Source organism: Alexandromys fortis, unplaced genomic scaffold (genome assembly GCF_014885135.2).
Source record: "Alexandromys fortis isolate MF-2015 unplaced genomic scaffold, M_Fortis_MF-2015_v1.1 scaffold_101, whole genome shotgun sequence".
NCBI lineage: Eukaryota > Metazoa > Chordata > Mammalia > Rodentia > Cricetidae > Alexandromys > Alexandromys fortis.
Window position 1 is genome coordinate 1,664,929 of NW_026067983.1, and position 26,701 is coordinate 1,691,629.

Genomic DNA, 26,701 nt, shown 5'->3' on the forward strand with positions numbered 1-26,701 from the left:
TGACCTCTTTGAGCACAATGTGAGTTCATCTGGTCTAGGGTCACAGCTTCTCACTTCTGACATGTCTCTAATTTCAGGTTCCATTCCTGTAAAGGGATAGCCGTGATAAGCCTTGTCTCACACAGCAGCTGTGAGGTGTAAAAGAAATAATTCTCTCTTTAGCTCTACGATACTTTAGCGTGCTACAGTTGTTCAACAAGTTTACAACCATTGCATAAAAGCAGACGTCCTTCCGGAGTCAGTGATTGGCTTGTTATATAACATGGCTCTTGGTTTGTGCTAATCTACTGAAAGTTGTCTGGGTTTCCACGAGTGTCGATATTCAGGGTGGCGCTTACTCACAGGTGTTCCTCAGATGAGCCCTGCCCACACCCATCTCAGACGGTGATTAGCACTGTGCACCTGTGCAGACCCCGACACGAGTTTTATATACAGCCCAGTTAAGAACAGCCAATGTAAGTCATGTGTCAAGAAAGAACTGGGCTTGTTTCTATTCCCTGATCTCTAGGTTGCTAAGGCAAACTACTCTTATCTTAGCTGCTGTTACTATGTTTGGAATGTTCTCTTAACTGTGGCCACAATATTTTGTAAAATTCTGTTTTTTCTTTGTTTCCTCTCTAAGTGATCCACCCCTTTCCTGAAATCAGACCCTGGTCCATTTACACAATGGAGCACTGCACAGCGGGGGCGGGGGCAATGACATCTTGAAATTTGCATGCAAATGGATGAAATGAGAATAAAACATCCTGATTGAGGTAACCCGACCCAGAAAGATGAACAAGGTAAGTACTCACTCAAAAATGGATACTAGCTCTAAAGAAAAGGATGGGTCCATGACCCTAGAAAAGCTAAATAACAAGGTGAACTCTAAGAGAAACAAGTGTAGATCCCCCTGTGATCTATAATTTATTAATTTGCATATCTTAAATGCCTGTACCCTTGGAATGAAGCTATCTTCATCATGATAAATCTTTTTCTTTATTTTGCAAATTCCTTGAATCCATGTTTATCTGGGTGATTAATTTTCTACTTTTTATTATATCTTTGCCCAGTTTTGATTTGATTTGATGCATCTTTCATCATTCGAGATCTGCTTGAGTTTCTGCATGTTTTATAGTTTGTCTTCAGGCAGATTTCTAGTTTATCCCATTGTGACTAGGTAAAGACAAGGAACTGCTGCAGTTTTCCTGAGTTGATTGAAACTTTTGTACTCCAATAAATGACCTATTTTAGAGGATATCCCCTGGTTTGCTGAGAACAGTGTGTATTTTACAGGTCTTGGCTGGAACATTCTGTAGATGTCTGGTAAGTCCATTGGATCTATGATGTCATGTGATAACAGCTTTTTTTTTTATGGGCCGCTCTGTCTTTTAGTGAGTGGGGCCCTGAAATCATCTATTATTATTGTGTTGGAGTAAAGCTGTTTTTTTAAAATTCACTGGTATTTGCTGTGTGGAAGTGGGAGATTTGGTGCTCAGTGCATGTTTAGACTTGTAATCTCCTCTTAATGGATGGTTCCTTTAATTAGAATAAAGTGATCTTTTAAGGATATTTTTTGATTAGTATTGATTTGGAGTCTATTTTATCATAAATAACAGCCATCTCTGCTTGCCTTCTAGTTCTATTTTCTCAGAATAACTTTTTCCATCCTTTCCAGATAAGGCCATATTTGATGGTACATTGTGTCTCTGGGCCAACAATTAAATAGATCATGTTTTCATAGTCTAGTTTTCTAGTCTGCCTTCTGATTAGTCTAATACTATTCAGTTACTACTAAAAGGTGTGAGCTAATTTCTATTGTTTTATTGCTTTTACTTCTTTATTCTTCTATCTTTTATTCTTTCATATAGCACCATTGATGTGTCTATCTTTAGTCTTACCCGAAAGGACACCTTTGTGTGTGTGTGTGTGTGACTATAGGTGTGATGTGTGTGAGTGCATGTGGTGTGTGTGTGTGTGTGTGTGTGTGTGTATGTGTGTGTGTGTGAATGTGGCAGCCAGAGGCTGTGATATAAGGTATCTTTACCAGTGACTCTCCATTTTATTTTTGAGCCGAGGTCTTCCATGAAATTTGGATCCCAAAGATTTTGCTGGGATATCCAGCCAGGGAGTTTCAGGAATTTGCTCATTCCTTACCCTGTTTTTCCACCCTATTACTGCGCTTACAGGACTGTGCCATCTCCTTAGCTTTCTGCAGTGTTTCTGCAGGGCTGTTTTAGGGGCAATGACTTCCTTAAGTTTGTTGTTATGGGAATCTTTCCTTTCTTTTTCAACTATGACAAATCATCCCACTGCCTGATGGTTATGGTAATCTAGATTGATGACTGTTGTCTTTTGGAATTTGGGTTATTCTTGTTTTCGGCTTGATACCCCCCCAGAGTCACTTGGGAATTTTTCATTCTCAGCAGAAGAATCGCCTTGCCATACTTGTCTGTGAGGAATTCTCTCGACTGAGCGCCTCTCTTTTAGAGTTTCTGTTGAGAATTGTCTGTAATTCTGATAGCTTTGCATTTTACATGTGACTTGGTGCTTCTCTTGCAGCTGAGTTCTCTATGTTTAGTTTGGTTATTATCCAACATGGAGATTTTTTTCCTCTTGTCTTTTTACTGCTCTGAAACAAATGCCTCCAGAACGTGCTTATCTCTCTCCCCAAATTTGGGATATTTTCTGAGATGATTTTATTGAATGTATTATTTATGTCTTTAGCCCCCTTGAATTATAAACTTTGTACACTAGTGGCACCCCATAGATCTTATATGTATGGTTGCTTTTTTCTTGTTTTTTTTTTTTTTTTTTTAACTCTTTGCTCTTCACTCTTGAGCTGTTTTGGGAGTGGCCACCCACCCAGCTCCTAAATAAGTACACAGAGGCTTATTCTTACTTATGAATGTCCAGCCTGAGCTTGGCTTATTTACAGTCAGTTTTTTTAAACTTAAATTATCCAGTCTACCTTTGGCTTTGGGATTTTATGTTTCTCTATTCTCTATACCGTTTGTTACTTCTTACTCTGTGACTGGCTGTGTAGCTGAGTGGCTGGTGCCTGATGTCCTCTCTTTTTTTCCTTTTGTTGCTCCTTGATCTTCTCTTGCCAGATTTTCACTCCGATTTATTCTCTCTGCCCGCCAGCCCCACCTGTCCTTTCTCCTGCATTGATACTGGCTCTTTATTCAGCTCTTTATTTGACGAATCAGGTATTTTAGACAGGCAAAGTAACCCAGCTTCAAATAGTTAAATAAATGCAACATAAAAGAATACAACATATATTTACATCATTAAAATGATCCATAGCATAAATTGATGTAACATATCTTCAACTAATATATGTTGTATGAGGCTGCTTATCTGTTCCCGGCTGCCCAGAACTGAAATAATCACACAGAAACTATATTATTTGAATCACTGCTTGGCATATTACCCCTAACTTGTTATTGGCTAACTCTTACATCTCAATTTACTCATTTTCTATTAATCTGTGTATCGCCACATGGCTGTTGCTTACCAGCAAGGTTCTAGCTCCTCTGTTCCTGGTGGTGGCTACATGGTGTCTCTTGACTCCGCCTTCTTTCTCCCAGCATTCAGTTTAGTTTTCCCCCTCTAGCTCTACTCTTTTGCCCCATCACAGGCCAAGAGAGCCTCTTTTTTCATTAACCAATAAAAGCAACACATATACAGAAGGACTACCCACAGCAAATATAGATGCTGTGCTCAGACTTCCTTATTTTTATCTTTGTCAGTATCTGAATTTGTATATCTGCTCTTCTATTCCTGATAATATATCTTCCACTTGCTCCATGGTGTATGCATGTGTGGTGAATCCATGTCTGAGTGCAGGTAAGCACACATGTATGAAGGCCAGAGGAGGACACTGAGTGTTAGTTCCCTCTCCCATTCTCTGCCTTACTGCCTTGATACAGGCATACCTCTACCTGAGCTCACAGCTCACTCGGCTCGGTCGACTGAGTTCTGCATTGGAATTTGCACAACACGTACTCATACTCACCAAGTCATCTCCCCAGATATTCCCAGATGATGGTTGGTTGCTATATGCTGATAAAACAGGAAACCACAGCTATTATTGTGAGTATGCTTGAACAGAATCTATTCTTTATAGGGCATATGAGAGCTGATGATCCTGAGTGCCGAGATCAAAATTACTGTATTTTCTTTAAGAACAAACCTTCACCAGTGTTGTAAGTTTCTCATAACTTGTCAACTTCTGATGATGGAAAGTGATCCCACAGTAATTAGTAAAGCCAACCCTTTTTAATTATACAGATGAGCAGGTTTCTCTGCGAAGTTTTCAGACTTGAATATATTGTGTTTAATCGTACCCACCCACCCTACTTAACCTTCTCTGCCTCTCCTCCCCATTGAACTGACAGTCCCCCACATGCGAGAGAACACATGTGGTTTGTGACATGATGATCTCTAGTTCCATCTACTCTGTGCAAATCCCATGACAGGTTTCCTTCTTCTCTATGGCCGAGTGTCCCGCTATGGATGTTCCAGACTGTATCCATCCTTCCCTCGGGCAGCCAGGCTGACACTGTGTCTGTAACATTGTGGCAATTGCCTTTAGAAACAGGGCATGCGTGTCGTCTCTAGTCTAAGTATCAGTTTATTTCCTCAGGTGTGTGCCAGCAGTAACCTAGCTTCGCTGTCTAGCGATTCGCGTTTTAATTTTTGAGGAACTGCTCTAGTGAGCCCTACAGAGCTAACTGAAATCTCCACCGTGAGCATACAAGGCTTCTTTCCCCTGCATTCTCGCTAGTGTTTTTTTTTTTTTCTTGGAAGACTTTCATCCTTTTGGATGGTTTGCTCTATAACCCATTTGTTCCTCAGTCCACAAAACCCACGCCGAACATATCTGAGCATAATGGAATTTAATGGCTCACACCACAGACCTGGAGATGACTAGCCCCATTGCACAGACTTTATGAAATCTCACTGGCCCACACCCACAAACACAAAAGCCATGGTTTGATTGAGGCGCAGTTTCTCTCGTGCTCTGCCTCTGGTGCTCCATACCTGTTGATGCTCCCTACCTTCTCAGTGCTCTGTTGTCTCTGGTGCTCCCTCCCCGCTGAGTGCTCTGCTGTCTTTGGTCTTGCAATTGGACTTCTCGGGGGACCAACTCCTCTCTCTCCACGATCGTAACAAAATCCTTCGGTTCACAAGCTGTGATGGAGCCTTCTCTTGTGTCGCACGCGTGTAAACTATAACACTTCCAAACACCTAACTCCCTAAGAAGATCTCTCTGCTAGAATCGGCCTCTCCCCTCCCGACCTTTCCCCCTATCTGTCTCTCAGTTTCTCAGTCCCTTGCTTTGCCACCCCTCTGTTTCTGAGAAGAAAACCTCCAACATTGCAATGCAAATACACAACAGCGCTTTCATCTTAGGGTGAAGAGTTTGACAAACTCCACTTAGCACAGAAGCTGTCCATTAGCCATACTGAAAGCAACAAAAGAAAATGCTTTAGAATATCAGACAAAGAGGGCAAGAGCAGAGAATTTATTTTTGTACACTTTCAAAGGGCAAAATGGATAAAAATAATGAGATTTAATATTATAACTGGGTACTTTCAATGCTTAAGATTCTTTCTTATGAATTTAATTCATCTATTGGTGGGGGAAGATTGATAGTATGCATTGTCAAATAATTCCATATACTTTGTCATTATTCAAGCAGCAATTCATCTAATAAGTATTAGACATTCCTGAAGCTGGGCATGCAACCCAAACCACAAACAAAGCTAGGCGTTGCGCTCATGAATTTTACTTCTCAGATCCTGAATACAATAGTCGTTGGCATGCCATTATATTTCATCAACACTTTCCAGAAAGGCAGGACTAAATAAGGGCAAGATGCGGAGCAGGCCTGGAATTTCTCAACGTTGGCTGCACCTCTAAATCAAGGGTTTATGGCTGCCTTGCCATCGACTGCGCTGTCTTACACAAGTTACTCAGCATTTGTATTTCCCTGTCAATGAATGCAGCCACTAGGGTTTTATCTGTTAGCGTGGGATGTGTGTTCATTATTCAGCAATTACTGTGATTGCTGTCATCCCCTGGTCACAACAAACGCACTTGCTCAACAGGATCACCTGTGCAATGCTGAAAGCCCAGGCTGTCCAGTAGACCCATCAGATCCCCAATTTTGAGCATGGAACACAGGGTTCAGGGACACTCTACTTGGTGTTTCCAACGTGCAGGCAGGTTTGGAAGTCAACTCTGTATTCTAAACTTCTCCTATCCTATTCACCTGCTCAGAGTGCATCTGCGAAATTCATATAACCGAGGTGCATGCATCTGGGTCTGTACTGTAACGTGAATACAAATCTTTCCCACTTATCAAGAATGGGGACCGTGACTGTGTCGTGCACAGCTGCGTGTGTGTGACCCTAAACTGTGTAAGGACTGCCACCGCAGCCTCAGCTGGGCCTGCCCGGAGGGAGAGAGGGACGAGCAGGAAGAGAAAGCATTGCCTGGGGCGCTGGGCCCGGGCGGGAGGACAGCTCGGCCATTCCCGCTGGGATCAGCACTTGGGGCCACTTTCCCGCGTCCTCTGGACACCTCTCGTCTCCCACGCCGATCCGCGATCGCGGCCCTGGGCTGCTGCTGGCGCCCGCTCCCGGTTCCCGCCTGCACCGCGGGCTCCAGCGCTCTCTGCTCCTGTCATGGAGCCCGGGCCGCTCAGCAGGCCCGCCGAGCCGGGGATTTGCGTGAGCGGCTCGCCCGGAGCGGGCTCAGCGTTTCCAGCGTCCCTGCCGTCTGGCGTTGGGGCCGAGCCCGGGAGTCGCCCTGGAACCGTGGCCGCCGTGCTGCCGGCCGGGGGCTGCGGGGAGAGGATGGGCGTCCGCACCCCGAAGCAGTTCTGCCGCGTGCTGGAGAGGCCGCTCATCAGCTACACCCTGCAGGCCCTGGAGAGGTAACTGGCGCTGGCACCCGCTCCCCAGAGCCCACCCAGCAGGCAGCGAGGGGCGAGCGCCCGGCCCGGCCCGGCTCGGGGGCGAGCAGGGCGCAGGGGCCCAGGGACTTTCGGTTCCTGCGCTGGCCCGGGGGCCGCAGGGACAGCGGCTCTAGGAGAGCCTGGCGCGCACAGCCACCGCGCATGCGTGCGCCCGAGTGGCCCCGGCGCGCCTCCGGTTTCCTGAGCAGGCACGGTTTTTTCTCTGGGTGATTTTTTTTATTTTTATTTATTTATTTTTTTTTTACCTGGGAGATGGACCTGGCCAAATACCGGGCAGTAGAGAGAAGAGCAGGGTTAATGCCAGGCTTTTAATAGCAGGAGGGGATTGGAGGGTGAGGTTGAGGCCCTAGAAAAGAGAAGGACGTGATTAGTTCCAGAAACAGTGAGCAGTGTCTGAAAGGCCCCAGGACCTGGTGAGATGGGAAGAAGGGATGCGTTACTTGTGTGGTTCTGTGATGGAGCTAAGGTGAGGCTGGGAGGGTAGGAGTCGACAGCAGTACAGAGGCCTCCAGTTCTGCTAGGTCTTTACTCCTGAAGTCAGGTAGGAACCTAAGTGACGGGTTACATTTCAAGCTAGAGGGCTTCGATAGAAACCGCTGTCGTCCTTGGCGTTTTTCTACTGAGGAGCAACCCTCTCTCCCGTCCCCAACACACTTCAGAAAGCCAAAAAGACAAAGCTATTGCTCATACGATTATTTTACTTTCTGATTATTGGCATTTAGCAAATGGAAGTGTAAGGAGCCGCAATCATCCTTGATTAATGTAATCAGGCCGGGGGTTACATCGGAAACTCAGTCAGACCTGGAAATGATTCCAGTTACCACCGCTGCCTGTGGCTTTTATTCCTCTTATAGTATGGAGGTTGCTTCATTCAGCCATCCTGTCAATACCACACACCTACAGGGCACTAGTACCACATCCATGCCCTCCATGGGATGGCTCACAATGGACGTAGCATTCATGCTAGCAATGGGATGGTTTGCAATGGATGCAGCATTCATGCTGGCCCTGGGATGGCTCTCAATGGACATAGTATCCATGCTGGCCATGGGATGGTTTGCAGTGGATGCAGCATCCATACTGGGCATGGGATGGCTCTCAATGAACGTAACATTCATGCTGACAATGGAATGGTTTGCAGTGGATGGCTTGCAGTGCCCACTGCCAGAGGATCCTTGCTTGGTAGTTATATGGAGGGAGTAGTAGATTTTTTTTTTCCATTTACTATCTCTTTACATGCAAAATGCTTTGTATTAATTTGCTTTTTTGCATGTACCATGGTAGCCTGAGAGAGGTGAACACTAACAATTAAATATTTTAATGTACAATAATGTTTGCAAAACATTATGAAATATAATATAAAATACAAATAATATAAAATATTGTGGAAAATATGGTGAAAGAACACTTGTTTTCCATTTTCCTTACTTGATAACAGCAGTCTGAAATCTGAATAGTCTTCTCGGGAAATTGGGATAAATTATAACAGTTATAAATTATAACTCACGGAACTTTGATTAATTTTTCATTTGATTAACAAGGACATGAGATTGGGAATCTTAGTCCCTCATGTGATTATTGCTTTGTGACAAGAGTTTCTGTGAAGAAATTTTGTTTCAAGAAGCCACGTGACAAAAATATTATTTCAGGGCTGTGAAGTTCTGATAGGAGGCTTGGCTCAGTTCATTAACACACGTATCCCAATTTTACTGTTTAGAAAAATGTTCTTCCTGGATCTGAGCTTGAAATGGTTTTGTCCCTCACAGTCAGGGGCCCACAGAAGGGACAGTAGAGCAGTTCCCACAATGGAGCAGCTCCATTTGCATTGGGGCTGGTTGGGATTGTTCAGAAGGAAGCAGTAGACTGCTGTATGGAGAGGGCCCTTTGTCCCTGCTACCCGGCTATCTTACACCCAAAATAACCACACAAAAACTGTATTCATTAAAACATTGCTTGGCCATTAGCTCTAACTTCTTATTGGCTAACTCTTACATCTTAATTTAAGCCATTACTATTAATCTGTGTATCGCCTCGTGACTGTGGCTACCGGCAAGATTCTAAACAGCATCCATCTCAGGCAGAAGATCCATGGTGTCTCTCTGACTCTGCTTTCTTCCTCCCAAAATTCAGTTCTGTCTTCTCTGCCTACCTAAGTACTGCCCTATCAGGCCCAAAGCAGTTTCTTTGTTCATTAACCAATGGAAGCAACACACGAACAGAAGAACCTCCTACACCATTTCCCCTTTTCTGTTTAAACAAAAAAGGAAGGCTTTAACTTTAACATAGTAAAATTACATATAACAAAACAGGTATCAAATAAGAATTACAGTTATAATACTTATGTTTAGTTTATCTTTTATCGTAACTAAGGAGAACTATAACTATTTATCTATTTTTAACTCCATTAAAGACTCTAGAAGGATATAATATTACTTGACTAAACAGAAAGTACATTGTAAGCAACTTTTAAAACTCCAAAATTGACAGAGACATCTTGCTACTTGGATAGTCACCCAAGGTTTTTTGTACCATTGGGGCATCCATTGTTAGCCTATTGGCCCATAGTATCCAGCAGACTTTTATATGAAGAAGGAAATTTTAAAGATAGTTCTGCCTATATTGGCAGTTTGTCAGTCACTTTTTTTGTGTACTGCAGATTGTCTTGCAAACTCTTTTATGAAGCAGGAACCCTGAAGAATCATCTTACCTTTAGGCAGGTTTAACAGTCTTTTTTTTTTTTTTTTTTTAATGTGGATCTTGCATGTCCAGTTTAGCAGTCCAGGCAAGAGCAGTTTTTTGCCCAAATGGCTAGCAAACTCCATAAGGAACCTCTTCAGAACCTCCTACACCAGTAGACAGCATAGTGTGGCATCTGAGGAGAAGACTGCTGCTGCTCACTCTGAGAAAGGAGAGGCAGGTGATGCTTGCCTTATGGACTCTTTGTTTGAGGGGTTACAATGTGGAGTTGACAGTTTAATGAACTTTAGCTCAGGGCTGGAGCCTGTTTCTTTTACTCCACTGTGTGACAGCTTTATCAATACCTGTTTAATCTTGGCAGGGACCGAAGTTAGCTGGGAAAAACCTGCAGCTGGCTGGGTCACAGAGGGGTCAAGGTTTGTTTTTTTTTATTATTGTTATTGTTGTTAAGATATGAAATGTGGGGTTGGTGACTAGGGTGGCCATAGAAATAAAACTTCTTACCAGTAATCTGATTTCTTTTTAGAGATTTTAGAAGTGTTGGTTAGTATGGAATACAAGATTTTGACTATATAGGAACAGACACGTGAATCTAAGCCATGCTTTTCTTGATGAGTGGGGCTGGGCGGCCCCATCAGATCTGCTTTGACCTCACTTGCCCTGAAGCTTTTGTGGTTTCTTCAGCCCTGTTAGGTGGAAGTCTCTGCTTAAGAGAACTTGTTCCTCGATGTGGTTCATGCTTATCAAAATGTTGTCATTTGGCTGTGGATCTCAACCACACACACAGTTGTCCTGGTCTATAATATTGCTTTAGTCCATTGCAAATTCTGCTGAGCAGAACAGATGAGGATTTCACGAGTGTTTCTCTAAATGAGCAATATTGGTCATTCAAGTTAAATCGAGATCATAAGAATGGGAGAGACAGGATGTGAGAAATGTTTAGGAGGTGGTATTGATCCCAGTGATTAGTGATTCAGAAAGAGAAAGGTGCTTACCATACTCTTAGTTGAATGGTAAAGTAGAGCAATTTGGTTTACTAAGGTCATGTCCAAGTGAAGGAAATTAGTAAAGCTGTTGTATTTGTGTCTTGTATTCAATTAGAGCTCTGCATTGTCTTGCCTTGGAGACTCCCTTTTTTTTTTTATTGAGTATTACTGAACACTACATTTTTCTCTGCTCCCCTCCCTGCCTCTACCCTCCCGTTCAACCCTTTCCTAAGGTCCCCATGCTCCCAATTTACTCAGGAGATCTTGTCTTTTTCTACTTCCCATGTATGTCTGTCTCAGTGTCCTCATTGTTGTCTAGGTTCTCTGGGATTGTGATTTGTAGGTGGGCTTTCTTTATGTTTAAAAAACCACTTATGAGTGAGTACATATGATAATTGTCTTGTTGGGTCTGGGTTACCTCACTCAAAATGATGTTTTCTAGCTTCATCTATTTGCCTGCAAATTTCAAGATGTTGTTTTTTTCTGCTGTGTAGTACTCCATTGTGTAAATGTACCACATTTTCCTTATCCATTCTATGGTTGAGGGGCATTTAGGTTGTTTCCAGGTTCTGGCTTTACAAACAATGCTGCTATGGACATAGTTGAGCATATGTCCTTGTGGCACAGTTGAGTATCCTTTAGATATATACCCCAAAGTGGTATTACTATGTCTTGAGGAAGGTTGCTTCCTAATTTTCTGAGAAATTGCCACACTGACATCCAAAGGGGTTGGACCAGCTTGCATTCCCACCAGCAATGCAGAAGTGTTCCCTTTACCCCACAACCTCTCTAGCATAAGTTGTCATCAGTGTTTTTGATCTTGGCCATTCTTACAGGTATAAGATGGAATCTCAGAATTGTTTTGATTTGCATTTCTCTGATGACTAAGGATGTTGAGCATTTCCTTAAGTGTCTTTCAGCCATTTTAGATTCCTCTGTTGAGAGTTCTCTGTTTAGGTCTGTACTCCATGGTTTTTTTTTCTTTTTCTTATTGGATTATTTGTTTTTCTGATGGCCATTTTCTTGAGTTCTTTGTATATTTTGGAGATCAGCCATCTGTCCAATATGGAGTTGGTGAAGATCTTTTCCCATTCTGCAGGCTACTGTTTTGTCTTGTTGACTGTGACCTTTGCTTTACCAAAGCTTCTCAGTTTCAGGAAGTCCCATTTATCAATTGTTTCTCTTAGTATCTGTGCTACTTGGATTGTATTTAGGACGTGTTCTCCTGTGCCAATGCATTCACGTGTACTTCCTACTTTCTCTTCTATGAGGTTCAGTGTGATCCTTTTGGACTTGAGTTTTGTGCATGGTGATAGATATGGGTCTATTTTCATTCTTCTACATGTTGACATCCAGTTATGTCTGCATCATTTGTTAAATATGCTTTCTTTTTTCCATTTGATATTTTTTGCTTCTTTGTCAAAAATCAGGTGTTTGAAAGTGTTTGGATTAACATCCATGTCGTCAATTCAGTTCCATTGGACCTCATGTCTGTTCTCATGCCAATACCAGGCTGTTTTCAGTATTGTATCTCTGTAGTAGAATTTGAAGTCAGCGATTGTGATGCTTCGAGAAGTTCTTTTATTGCACAGGATTGTTTTGGCTATTCTGGGTTTTTTGCTTTTCCATATGAAGTTGAGTACTGTTCTTTCGAGGTCTGTGAAGAATTTTGCTGGGATTTTGACGGGCTTTGCACTGAATCTGTAGATTGCTTTTGGTAAGATTGGCATTTTTACTATGTTAATTCTACCTATCCAAGAGCATGGGAGATCTTTCCATTTTCTTGTGTCTTCTTCAATTTCTTTCTTCAAAGACTTAAAGTTTTTGTCATGCAAGCCTTCCACTTGTTTGGTTAGAGTTACTCAGATATTTTGTGGCTATTGTGAAGGGTGATGTTTCTCTGATTTCTTTCTCAGCCCATTTATCATCTGTGTACAGGAGGGCTTCTGATTTTTTGAGTTAATCTTGTATCCTGCTACATTACTGAAAGTGTTTATGAATTGTAGAAGTTCCTTGGTAGAATCTTTAGGGTTGCTTATGTAAACTATCATATCATCAGCAAATAGTAAGAGTTTGACTTCTTCTTTTCTGATTTGTAGCCCCTTGATCTCCTTTTGTTGTCTTGTTGCTCTAGCTAGGAACTCAGGAACTATATTGAATAGATATGGAGTGAGTGGACAACCTTGTGTTGTTCCTGATTTCAGTGGGATCGCTGTGAGTTTCTCTCCATTTAGTTTGATGTTGGCTGTTGGCTTGCTGTATATTGCCTTTATTATGCTTAGGTATGTTCCTTGTATCCCTGCTCTCTCCAAGACCTTTATAATGAAGGGATGATGTATTTTGTTGAAGAGTTTTTCAGCATCTAATGAGATGATCATGTGGTTTTAATTTTTTCAGTTTGTTTATATGGTGGAGACTCCTTCAAAGCCTGGCCAAGACCAGTGGTTCCAAGGCTCACAGAGCTAGAGGATTCTGTTGATAAGGGATTAGCAGCCAGTCTGCCTCAGTAACTCAGTATTTTATCCTAAATCTTCAATATGGGCATGGAAAAGTGGGAATCCGTAAACAGTGGCTACAGTGCAATCCAGAGTTAAGTTTCCATCAAGGCGAGCATGTTGGGGAGCAGCAGCTGCCATTGTCCCTTTAAGGCTCGATTTCGGCAGCCTGGATGAGTGTTTTAGAGGTAGGTGTTAAAGGGGCTTGATTTCCCCCGGGTTTTTAAATAAGAATTTGTGTACCTGTTCTGTTTTCAACTGGTTTTATTAAACCATCTCAGCAGAGTATGCTTGTAACATTTGTTATTCCTGGAGAAAATAACTTCTGAGATATTATATTTCCTCCTCAAAATGTCTGTAGGTGTTATGGAGCCCGGGGCTAGGTTTATATCTGTTATGGAATGTGCTAGGAAGGAAATAATCATTTGGATTTGATAGAATCAGGCTGCCGGGGTTTGGTGTGGACTTGTTTTCAGCTCAGAGGTAGACCAGATGCTTCTATTCATTAAGTATTTACTCAGCATGCACTGTGTGAGGTACTTAAGGTCTTTTACAGTGTTTTACAGAATTAAAAATTAATTCTATGTCTTGAAAAGAATGTGAATAAATCCTTTGAAATACAAACAGTTCTTACAAAAGCTTGCCAGGTTCTGGGTTTATCCTGGGTTGTTGAACAAAATATCATAGTAAGCTTACTACCTTTTGAGTGGTTTTGAGTAATGTTTTCTAAATTATCACTTTTTTCAGGGACTTTTCTTCATTTCATGCTATACATTATATTCTTATTTTTATTTGACCTAATCAATAATACTATGTTTAACTTAATAGGAAGGTCCCATGGAATGCACACTTTGAAAAACAGTGATTTAAGACATTTTAAAGCTGGGCATAAAGGTTATTGGGGTAAACTCCAAAGTCAGATTGGGTTTAGCCCAGCCCCTTCATTTTCTCCTGGTGTGGTTATGGGTAGGTCATTATCTTTGTGTCTTCAAGAGTAAAATAGAGACTGTAGCATTTTTTGCCCAAAGAGCTGAGTATTGAGATAGTGTATGTAAAATTCTTATCACAGTCCACAGACGCTAACAAAGATTACACATTTTTAGCTGTTTCTATAACTAATATTATTGAAAGTAAAATACGTGCTAAGTTCTGGGATGCAGTCTTTCTGAGAACTGGCAGCCTATTGAGGAAGATAGAACAATCCTGACCGCAGCATCATGGTCTCAATAATCTTCGTGGATGAGTCTTTCAGAAGTGGAAGGTAAGGAGGCTGTACCCAGCTTTGTAGTCAAAGGAAGTTTCCTGGACTGGATTGTGTTTGCAGCTGTGGAGCAAGGGGAGCTAAGATTTGGGTTAGTAGGCTAAGAGAGCGAGGAAAGCGATGTGGAGAAACAGGAGCAACACAGAGGCATGCCTGTAGGAGGACGTGTTCCCTCTAAATTGTTTTTCCCTTCACTGTGAGAGGATCATCTTAAGAGAGGGAAAGCTTACATTTGCAGGGGATGCAGCCTGTTACAGTGGGAAAGGCAGTGGAAATGAGTCAGCAGGGTTAACCTGGAAGCAGAGAATGTAGCCTGGATGCTGGCTTGGTTTTAACTTTCAAAGGTGTGGTGACCTACTAATACTAGCCATTCCGCTTGCCCTAAAGGTCCCATGCTATCTTGAAATAGCACTATCAGCTGGGTGCCAAATGTTCAAATCTGTAAGCCAGTGGGGGCACTTTGGACCCTTACACATTACTTTCCATTCAGGAAGCAGCTAGGCAGAAAGTAAAAGGGTTATGGCAGAGGGGACACCTGTGTGTTTTGGGACTGGGAGGAGGCAGTAAGGTCTACAAAAGGCCTGGACAAGAGCCAGCAACATGGCCCCAGGGTTTGAATGTGAGAGGGATCACCCAGAAGCAGCAAGAATAGATTGTGTTGGGATAAGATGAGGAAACATTAAGAATTGCATTAAGTACTGGACATAGGCGATTACAGGAAAGAACAATGGATCACAGCTGTGGGAGCTGAGCCCTGAGCCAGACCCTTTCAGAATTCCACAGTGAGGAGAGACTGAAGAGTGGTAACTTGCCAGTTGCTGTAGTCTTTGTGAACAGGACGATTTCCACACTCCTAAGATAGGGTAGGTTCTAGAGTTGTGAAGAATGAGACTGGTGTGGGGGATGGGCTAAACAAACCAAGGAACAGTTTGTAGGTGATCTAGTTCTGGAGTCCTTATCCCTTGTAAGGACTGCAGATCGCTCTTGGGGATTCCACTCCACTGCATCACTTTCATCAGTGAAGTCATTTTGAGATGTCTGACAAAATATGGAAGTAATAGAGTAGCTTTTACTTAAGATCTAAGTGGAAAATCAAGGAAACCAGCCCATAAGTGTCGGAAGACATTACAGTATGGGCAGTTTATTTGTTCAATAAACACTTTGATAAGAGTTTTTTTTTTTTTTTAAAGCAAGACTGATAAGTGTTGCCATGGGACCTATACTCCAGAAGATGAATTAAATAAAACAAAACAAATAAAAACCACACAAAACAAAACAAAAGAAAAAACAAATCTCCCAAAACAACAAAGTCATATTGAATTGTCAATGAAAAAAGTGGTATTTTTCTGTCTTTATTAATTTTGAATGAAATAGAAATATAGAGGTATACTACATCTGTTACATAAATTATAGAAGTATATCATACTAATTATCATATAAATGTTTTCTGAATAATGCCTCTGTCAGAGACGGAGTACCAGTATTACACAACTATCATACAAGTTAAATAAGAGAAGTGCAAAATGCATGTTAAGTGCTTTTCTTGTTATCTGTGATTTGATACGTGATCCATTTTCAGGACTTAACTATTCTAGCATGAATGTATAGAATTTCATTGGCTTATAGCTTTAATTTCTCTTAGTTTAAATGGCTTTTTTTTGTTTTTGGCATATAAAATATTAGAAAATTTAAGTGATTCTGTGGGTCAGAGGCCTTTGTCCCGGTTTGGGGCATTGGGACATGCAGGTCCCTAGCGTCATTTGCTGGCTAGCACTAGTATCCATAAGCTTGTGAAACTTGCTGATTCCAGAGCCAGAGCCAGAGCCAGGTAGTGTGGACCGTGATTAATCTGGGTGCGGGCGGTGTGAGTGAGGTCCAGTTTTTAGTTTTCATAGTTGAGTGGTTGGTTGCAGCTCCTGGAGCATCTTGAGATATTCGGCCGACAGAACTTGGTAGTATTGAGTTCTTCCACTGTGGGAGAAAATAATAAGGAAAATATGCATTTTAAAGCATATTCTTTTGTGTGTTTTCTCAGACAATTTACAGATACACCATTTGTTCAAATTTAATTGAAGTGAAAAAAAATCTAATGTATGTCTTATGTAGTATAGCATACTTTATGTACCATGCCATGTAAGATACATAGTGTGAAAAAAATCACCTCGATTGATAGTGTGAAATGCTTAGTGACTCCTAGACCTAACCAAAATGTATGACAGCTGAGCTTTCGGGTATAATCTCCCTATGTGGACTGATACTATTTATACTGGAGTTCCGTTTTCCTTTATGAACCTTAGAGTCCACTTATATTAAACGCACACATGCTTTCCTTGTAGAGTTTGCTGGATAAAGGACATTGTTGTGGCCGTGACAGCGGAGAACATGGAAGCAATGAGGAGCATCATCCAGAGGTATGGGCATAAGCGCATCTCCTTAGCCGAGGCCGGAGCCACACGCCACAGGTCAATTTTTAATGGCCTGAAAGCCCTGGCAGAAGACCAGCCAGACGTTGTGATCATCCACGATGCCGTGAGACCTTTTGTCGAGGAAGACATTCTCCTGAGAGTTGTCACAGCAGCTAAGGAACATGGGGTGAGTGACACTGGGGATGGATGAGGGGCCCACATGGTGCCGTGGTTACTTTGTTTTGGTAGAGCTGTGTTTAATGGTCCCTAAGTGGGTACAGTGACCTGAAGACATTACTTTAAGTCTTCTCACTGTATGCTGTGATTCTTGATCTGTTTTTGTTATGTCCTTTATGATGTTGTGATACAAGCAATTTGGAGGATTCACTAATGATGCCATTAAAATATATGCCTGTTACACTCATTTACTCCTTCCTTATCCTCTCACAGTTAGCTTTTCTCTTTCTCTTCATGCGATATGTACCAACATGTGTATTTGTTTACGTATATACATACACCACTGGCTAGATGCCACATATGAGAGAGTCTGAGATTTATTTATTCCTGACATTGGAGGTAATGGGCATGAATTGTGAAAAAGGACATAAAGCTCATTATTTTTCTAGTTATAATTCTGTTCTGAATTCTTTGTTTTTTTTTTTTTATGGTGAATGATTATATAAACATATTCAATACTAAAAATGTCAAATTAATATGCAGTTTCACAGTTTCTTTTTCAATGCCAATTCTAGCTGTATATAATTTAAGTTGTATAGATTTTAGGGCTGGTTAATTTTGGTGTGTGATGGTTTATTTACTTAAAAGTTTTGTTTTGATAGAGGTTTCTGTTATGCCTGGCCCTGCAGCTGTTCAGTCCCAAAGAAACACACAGAGGTCCACATTAATTAAACTGGTTGACCTGTTAGCCCAGGCTTCTTATTAACCCTTACATCTTAAATTAACCCATAATTTTTGTCTGTGTTAGTCATGTGTCTTGGTACCTTTTATCAGTGAGGCATTGTCATCTTTCTTCCTCTATGTCTGGGTGACAACTGCAGACTGAGCCTTTCCTCTTCCCAGAATTCTCCTGTTCTGGTGGCCCCACCTATACTTCCTGCCTGGCTACTGACCTATCAGCATTTTATTAAACCAGTGCAAGTGACAAATCAATAAAGGTACATGACCATTGTCCCACAATAGTTTTTTTTATATAATGAAGTTTCTAAATATATATCCATAAGTGGAACTTTAATGAGATAAATTCATAAGCAGTTGTATTTCCAAAATGCATAGAAATCTAGCCGAAGTCCAGATACACACACTTAACAAAACCTGTGCATGAATCTTTCAGAAATGGCTTATTTTCTAGAGTCAATAGCCACACACGACTTTTGGATTGCATAAAGGAAAGCATTTGAAGATAACGAGATTGTTTTCCTTGCTGCATCTCCTAGGTAAACACAGGCTGGGACAATGCCTATTGCTATGTGTAGAGTGTCTTTACTTTTTCCTGTTCTTACCAGGTACATGTCTGTAAATATGGGCACAGATCCAAAACTTAAGTTTCCATTCTAAATTTGAGACAGAGAAAAAACATTGTGTGACACAGTTCCTGGGGAGACTCACCCCGGATAGGGAACCAATGACAAGTTAAAGTAAAGGTACTACCTACATCCGACTTGATGAGCCAAGGAGACTCACCCTGGATAGCGAACCAAGGACAGGTTAAAGTAAAGGTACTACCTACGTCTAACTTGATGAGCCAAGGAGTTTAATTGGTGTTATTTACAAGAATGTGGTTGGGTAAACACACTGGTGTAGAAAGTCTTAGACGGCTGCATCACTGAAAGCTTGCTGCAGCATGGGTGGTACTCACACTAGCTGGAAACACTGTACAGCCTGCAGCAGCTCAGCAGGTTGGAGACAGGGTCTTTTTCTAGGTCTCTGATTTGGTCTCAGTCTCTTCTGGGCAATTCAGCTGGTTTCTTCTTTCAGGCTTTTGGCTCTTTCTTCAACAAACGTAGCTTGGCTGAGCTGCCTTTCGTATCAATGCGTTCGAAAGTGTCTAGATTTATTACACTCTCTGTTTTGTGACTATAAAACTTCATGAGACTGCTTCCACAGTGGAACGTGAAATTTAGAGTAACCTAAATTGGTGTTCACAGGCTATGTTCACTTGAGTTTGGATCCAGAATAAATTCTCTTTTATTCCTATTGAGGTGAGAGCTGTGTTATTTTTCATTGACATTTGTGGCAATTCTTATTAAACTGTCACTTTCTTAAATTGCGAATCAACCTATTTTAAAATTCAATCACATTTGTATCTTAAAATCAACAACTTGGATTTTTAATGAAATCTGGACACCTTCCTAATTACATTTGAAAGCATGATTCAAAACCAAAACTTTATGGCATTTATGTTGAAAAAGGACATAAGAAATATAGTTTCATTTGGAGACATTGTGTTGGTTTTTATGGATAGGAAAAGATGATTTTCATGAATGGTAAAGTTCATGAGTTTTACCTGGATCTGAGTACTAAGGACTTTCCTCAGTTCATTAATGATTAACTAGGTGTTATAGTTGGTTTAAGTTTAAATTCAGAGAAACACAAACTTCTATTCAATAAAAATCAATTCTTACATAAACTAAAAGACAGGAAAAACTGGGATCTTCCTGGAGGAGTCACTTAGACCCCACTAGACAGAACATATTTACGTATTTATAGGTGAAGTTTATTGAGCATTGCTCTGGTTATTTGCAAGTTTTAGAATGATGACGAGCTTAAAGGCTTCATTGAGATAAGGTGGGCGGGTCCACTCTCAGAAACAGGTTTTCCACTGATACACTCCTGCCAAAGTTTCCAAAAGAGCTGCCTGTAACACTGCCCCAGGAACCCCAGTAACACACAAACAATACTTCCTGCCAGCTTAGATGTGGAATCTAGAAAATGCAAATGTAGTGGAGACAAGAGTAGTTGTGTTTATTCAAAGGGGGTAAATATTGCCATTGTTAGGACTGACCTGAGTCCTGCCCACTCACCGCTGCCTATATTCCAGTTTCATTTAAAAACTGTTAATGGAGATGGGGTACAACTAGGAATAAGTGTGGCTGCATACAGACGCTTGGGAGTATCCCCAGCATGCGGTTTCTGTGTGGCCACATTCTCAAGTTCCACATGGAGGAAAGATGGCTTCTATAGGGCCAGTGGCAAGATTCTTACTTTCTTACTATTAATGTTAATTTGAGTATAAAATACTAAGTGAATTTTTTTTCATTTTTTTTTAAAAATAGATTTTGTCATTTTTTCCTGTTTTCTTTTTCCTCTCTTTTTGATAAGTCTGTAAAATAAATTTAGATGGAGAGATGGTTTAGTGGGTCGCCTTATCCAGCCTTGATATGAGGGTTTGTGCCCAGCCTTGTTGTAACTTGTTAGGACCTGCTCTGTGGATATTCTGGGAGGGCTGCTCCTTTGTGAGGGAATTGGAGGAGGAGTTGGTTTGGGAAAGAGAGGAGATGGGAGGAGGGACTGGGAAGGGTGGAGGGAGTGGGAAACTGTGGTTTGAATGTAATGTGTGAGAGAAGAATAAAAGTTAAAAGACAAAACAGAAAAAGCATGTATTTGTTACTCTTGCCGAAATAAAGCTCATACCACATTCATGTCTTGTGGCTAACAACACCTGTAGCTCAGGCTTCAGGAGATCCACTGTCCTCTTCTGGCCTGATAGGTGGCTGGACTCATGTCCACAAACCACACAGATACATTATTTAAAAAAAAAAAAAAGATGCTAACAAGTACACTGTTGATAGTCCCTTGCAGTACACTGCATTTAAAGACATGTTTATAGATTCCTCATGCTTGTTCAGTTATAGGAAATGCTTGGCTGAGCTGCTTTCCTCCCTTACTTGGGTTTATTGTCCTTTATGAAATTGTATTCATATCTTTATTCTAGAAAGTTCCAAAACATTGTCTGGTTATTCTCTGCCACATTTCTTCTCTGCCTGTATTTTCCTTTTCCTGATGCATATGCATGCTAGGTCCTTTTATCCCATCTTCATGTCTAGCTTTTTTCCTGTTTCCATGCTTTCTGGGTGCCAAGTCCTAGGTGATCTGTTTTCTATTTCATTCACTTTTTAGCTGTGTCTAATCTCCTGGTTAGGAACCCATTTAATATTTTTCGTTCTTTGCAGTTCTTTCTAGTCCGTTTTCAAATGTGATTAGTCCCCTTTCTGGTTTTGATTTTACATTTTTCTCTTTAATATCTAAACCATTTATACATTGCAGCTAATTGTGCTTCTTGGGAGCTCTCCAACTTTTCTTTCTGCTCACTTTTGCTCGTGATTTGTTTCCTCCATTGCCTTATAGTTTGAGCTGCAACAGATGTCGAGGAACAAGTCCTGATCTTGTTTGGCAGGACTTTATCAGGGAGAATCCCATGGACGTGGGAGAGGGTGCGTTTTTGAAGCATGGATTTATGTTCTTTCTGCCAGCAGATCCAAGCACATTACCAACTTCAAGCAGTGTTGCATTGTTTCTTGGCTTGCGGTTTTGTAGATGCTGGGTAGCATTAAATCAAACTCTTCCTCCACATATGCCTAGCTGATTATGAGGACTTTTCAGAAGCAGCAGCCCCTGCTGAATAGGTCTAAAGCCAAGACAGTCTTGCTTGCGGCCTTCCTTTACTTGGGTGTTCTACCTTTTAAATACGGGCTGTGTCCTTTGTAAGCCTGTGTCAGCCTGTCCTAACCAAGTGGCACAGGCACAGGATGTTATCATTCTTTGTTGTATATTAAATTTAAATATCCCCATTAGCCCAAAGCATTTTTATAATCTTATTTCCTTTGTTTCTGGCCATTTTCTTTGTTACTCCCAGGAAATTTTGACATAGGCTCAGTCATATTTTTAAAAAACTTTTTGTAAAATTCTGACTTGGTTTTGTTTTTTTTTTCAATTGCAATGGTTTTAAAAGAAAATTTTTATGCCATTTTGACAAAAATAGAAATGTCCATCTCTTCCAAACATAAAGTAATCTTATGGTTCTACAGTTAAGATGTTGGTGAAAAGCAACGAAGATTTCTTACAAGGGGATGTTGGATACTTACAAGTGGAAGTATGCCGGGATACTAAAGGATGATGTCTACCAGATGCTCGGCACTCATGTGTACAGGGCCAGCCAGGCTGCTGGGTATTAGAAGAACTGGTACTGTCCAGCTACTGCATGCTCTAAGCATTGATAATCGTACTGTGGATTGTACAGTTTTCAAAACTTAACCCCGGAAGAGATGTGGGAACCTGTTCATGCATCTTCTTGATTTTAGGTGCAAAGTGATGTGGCATTTTTTTTCCCGTATGAATTTGTGTTGCTTTTATTGGTTGAAGAATAAAGCTGTTTTGACCAATGGTCAGGCAGAATAGACCCAGGTGGGAAATCCAAGTAGAGATATGGAGAGAAAGAAGGTGGGGTCAGGGAAATGCCATGAGCCGCCAAAGGAATAAGATGCTGGAACATTACTGTTAAGCCACAGCCATCTGGTAATACACAGATTAGTAAAATGGGTTAATTTAATTGTAAGAGCTAGTCAGCAGTATGCCTAAGCCATTGGACAAATTATTATAATTAATAGTAAGCCTCGGAGTGTTTATTTGGGAACTTGCAATCGGGAAGGAAACCTCCATTTAGAGAAATGTTTGATGTTTCTGTGCTTACTTGCGTATATTACAGTTTTCCTAATCAAGATACATATTTGCTCTGTGTACTTCCATATCTCAGCTTATTTCCCAAGGCATAGCAATATGACTTCTCCTAGAACTATTCTTTTTAATATCTTGGGACTTCCTGTTTCAGAAACAAAATTATTTTTATAGTATGCTTTATAATAGAGTATTTCACTGACATTTGTTCCAAGTTCTTGGAAGAATCTATAGACTTGGACTTTCTAACTAATAGTTTTTTTTAATTAAATTTCTGTTCTTGGGATCACACCTGATGCTCATTAGAGAGGAGGTAATTTGGGATGGAATTTGGTCACCGAAAAGGCCTGTGATGCAACTAGAGGATTCTTTCTTTGTGCTGGCCTCCCTTCACATAGGTGAAGAGGGAGCTACCGATAAAATTGAATCACAGGGAATCAATTTAATGAGTCATGAGTATGCAGTCAGGAAGCTGCAGGAAATCTGTAGACCCTGAAGCTGGGAAAACTTGCCTGATTATTGTAAACACACTGAGGTACTAAGTCATGTGTTCTGAATCCATGGAAACTTTGTATTCCAGATTTTTCCAGACCATATCCGATATGGCCCTTCATTTGGGAGTTGGTCTGATCTTATGACTAACCTGGAATTGTAAGTGTAGCGCTTCCCTGAGATTTGGGTGCTGCTTTATGAGACCTGTGTAAGGACATGAGGGCATTCTGGATTTGTGGCTAGTACATGGTCTGAACATCCCCTGGGACTGTTGTCTGATTCAGGAGCATTCTTGCAGGGATTGCTCACTTCAGTCTGCGATGCCCACACTGACATGGTGGCTGCTCAGAGAACTGTACTCCATAGTGTACCAGCTGTAACATGGTGGCTGCTCAGAGAACTGTACTCCATAGTGTACCAGCTGTAACATGGTGGCTGCTCAGAGGACTGTACTCCATAGTGTACCAGCTGTAACATGGTGGCTGCTCAGAGGACTGTACTCCATAGTGTACCAGCTGGAGCTAACACAATGAACAGTTTTATACCTGGCCGTGTTAGCCAGCTCGCCCTTCTTGAGTGGCTCTTTCGATATCTGTGACCCTATTTTCTGTAATTTCTTTCCTCTCTCCTTCTGTCTGCTCTTCTCGGAAACCATCGTCTCATCTTTTTTGGGGCTCCTTTATTTTATTTCTGTTTCATAATCTACTACTGATCTCTGAGAAACCTGACTCATGCCTATATTGTTTATTTTTAATAAAACCTAAAGTAAAATTCACATTTTTTAGTGTGATCATGATTTCTTTTGGTTTGTTTGGTATTGGATGCTCCATTAAATATAAAAATGCGGAAGTGTGTGTTAAAAACTTGATTTTGACTCTAGAAATGTACAATTATCTTAGCCAATGTTCTATTGCTGTGAAGAGACGCTATAACCACAGTAATTCTTATAAAGGGGAACATTTAATTGGGGCTGGCTTAAGGTTTATAGGTTTACTCCACTGTTGTCATGGAGGAAAGCATTACGGCATGTGGGCAGTCATGGCGCAGGACGAGGAGCTGTGAGTTCTAAGAGGGACACTGGGCCTGGCTTGAGCCTTTGAAAGCTCAAAGCTCACCCTTGTGACACACTTCTTTCAATAAGACTGCATCTACTCCTTCAAGGCTGACTTTCTAAGAGTTCCACTTCCTGTAAGCCTAGGTGGGCCCTTTTCATTCACACTACCAGAAAACTATTTTGTCCTTGGAAAGTCAAAGAGAACGGCTTGTATCTTGGGAGAGGAGGGCTGAAGAGATCCCCTGTTGTTGGCCTGGAATTGTTATTCTGAAGGCAGTTAGGGTGACTGCTTCTCTGGGGCTCTATAAGGAACCCAAGGCCTTCTTAGGTGCCCAGCAGTTGGCAATCAGAACAACATGTAGCATCAAGGTTCACGTGTTACCATTTGCCATCCTGACTGGGCACCAGAATTGTCAAAAAGGCTCTTAGCTGGCCTCTGGGCATTCTGCTCTCCTGATGTACTGTTCTTGTACTGTATAAGTAGATGCCATCCAGCCCTTCATGAATGGCTACAAGAAAACCAGTGTAGGTAGGGCCCTGGCCCTTATTGCTGATGTCTGCTGCAGCCCAAGCCAGGGCAGGAATCTCCACCCATTTTCTCAACAAACCGTGTGCAGACCCTTGAAAGCACCACTACAAAGCACAGGATCATTTCAATGCCTAAGAGAATTCCATGGTGCCCTTATTTCCTATGCCCTTAAATGCAGGCCTTTCCCTAATCCCTGGAGATTGAAAATTTGTATTCTTTGTTCTTAAACTTTTTGATTTTTCTCATGCCACAGTTAACCTTTTGAAAAAGGACTATTTCTTCTGTGTGCCCAACACATTTGTGTGCAGACATGGGCTTCCGTTAATACACTGAGATCTCCCAAATTTCCTATGCTCAGGCCTTTCTCTTGATTTCAAAATCTTTTGTTTTCAGCCTCCAGCTCAGCAGAGCTCCTCGAATTTGTCTTTTTCTTTGACTATGCTTTAGATTTGTGTTAGAATATTTTAATCCTCTCTAGAGATGGCCTTGAAGTTGATAACAGTGGTGGAGGCATGGACTCCTGCCCTGTCCCCTTTCAATACCAAATGATAGTACCAGATGGAGATGTCAGGAAGATGATTTTCCACGGTGTGGTGGTAGTCTAGAGCTGCGTATTAGACAATTACTTTGAAAACTACTATAATAGTCAATATCAGAGACAGCGAAGTCCTATCCAAGTCACTGAGGTGGAGATGGGAGTTAGAGGATGTTTAGGATTATCTAGGTCTGACTGACTGGTGGTGTGAGCCACTGGGTGTTAAAACATAACCCCTTGTTCCCCCTCTTTCCCTGACACTGGGCCTCCCTGCTCCTCTGCAGTGTTTCTCCCCAGATGCCGCCAAGGTTTTGTGAGAGCAGAGCTTGGCTACTGACCTCTCGCTGCACTTTTTTTCTGTCTAGTTATGGAAATTTTATTTATGTCAGAGATTTACTTGTCTGGGTCCTTACCACTGGGTGACAGGTCACCTGACGTCTTAATCTCATAGAGAAAAGCTTCATGCACTTGTTGCCTATATTGGGTCGAGTTTCAAGCATTTTATTTTTATTTATTTACTTACTTATTTTTAATTTACTTATTTATTTTGAGTTCAAGTGTTTTAAAACAGGAATTTTGCCCTTGCAAACAGGCTCTTAGTTTCTTTCTATACTTAAGTCTGTTGCACAGAGGTTCTCAACTCTGACTTTCTGCTTTATGCAAATTTTGGGTATAGGAGTGGCCTCATGTGCTATGGGATGCTTAGCCTCCTCCCTGTTTGCTTCTTGGCCCCTAGATGAGGATCACTGATATGGCAGTCACAAAGTAGGGGAGAACATAATTCAAAGTATTGTAATATGTGCTTATCTTTGTTCGTTATAGAAATAACTAGTTTGTTATTCTTTAACATAACAACGAATTTTTTTATTCTTTAACAATTTTTTACAACGAATTTTTTATTCTTTAACAATTTTTTACTCTTTAGCAAAATTACTAACATTTATTAAAAGGGCTAATTGTCTTAAACTAATGAGTGATTGACAGTAATGAGAGTTTCTACATGGCTCTGGATAATTTGTTTGTTGATTGGGTTAAGAAAACCACCTTAAGGAATTTCAGAGTATTATGAAACAGAAGTTTCACATAGACATCTGTTCTTACATAGGAAGAAATATTTTATTATTCTTGATTTTTTAGCTAGTTTCTAGTTTAAAATGAGTTACTTAGACTGTTTCTTTGGAGACAATGACATCTGTGTAGCTGGAGATATTGGCGGGACTGTATGTGTGTGATCTTGGGCTTATGCAATATGGCTATAGTTAGCAGTGATTACTGGTCCAGTGGTAATCCTCTTAGCTCCATTTGTGCTCATTAGGAAAAATATTTGTTAGCATTCAGCTTTCCAACCCCAAGCCATGGGTTCCTGGTGTGGATTTTGGGGCAGAGATAGAAAATCACTTGACAGTAATTTATTCTGTATTTGAAAATTTGACATAAGCAGAATTAATGTTACGAATTACTTGTATTTGATTATGGTCGGGGGCTAGCAATCTGACATGAGGAGCCTCCTGGATGACTGGGCCCATGTTGTTACAGAAGTACAGCCTTTGTGTTGCTTTAAATGCAGAGCTGATAAAGGGGTTCTT

General features: G+C 41.1%; 1 protein-coding gene across 3 annotated transcripts in view; it reads left to right on the forward strand.

The window, feature by feature from the left end:
- Nucleotides 1-6,528: 6,528 nt before the first annotated feature.
- Crppa (CDP-L-ribitol pyrophosphorylase A) overlaps nt 6,529-26,701 on the forward strand; it is a 234,378-nt gene continuing 214,205 nt past the window's right edge. For all 3 annotated transcript variants that reach the window (XM_050158666.1, XM_050158664.1, XM_050158665.1), the window contains exons 1-2: nt 6,529-6,928; nt 16,746-17,001. In XM_050158666.1, the coding sequence (XP_050014623.1) occupies nt 6,678-6,928; nt 16,746-17,001 (507 nt within the window). In that variant the 5' untranslated portion in view covers nt 6,529-6,677. The remainder of the gene's footprint in view (nt 6,929-16,745; nt 17,002-26,701) is intronic.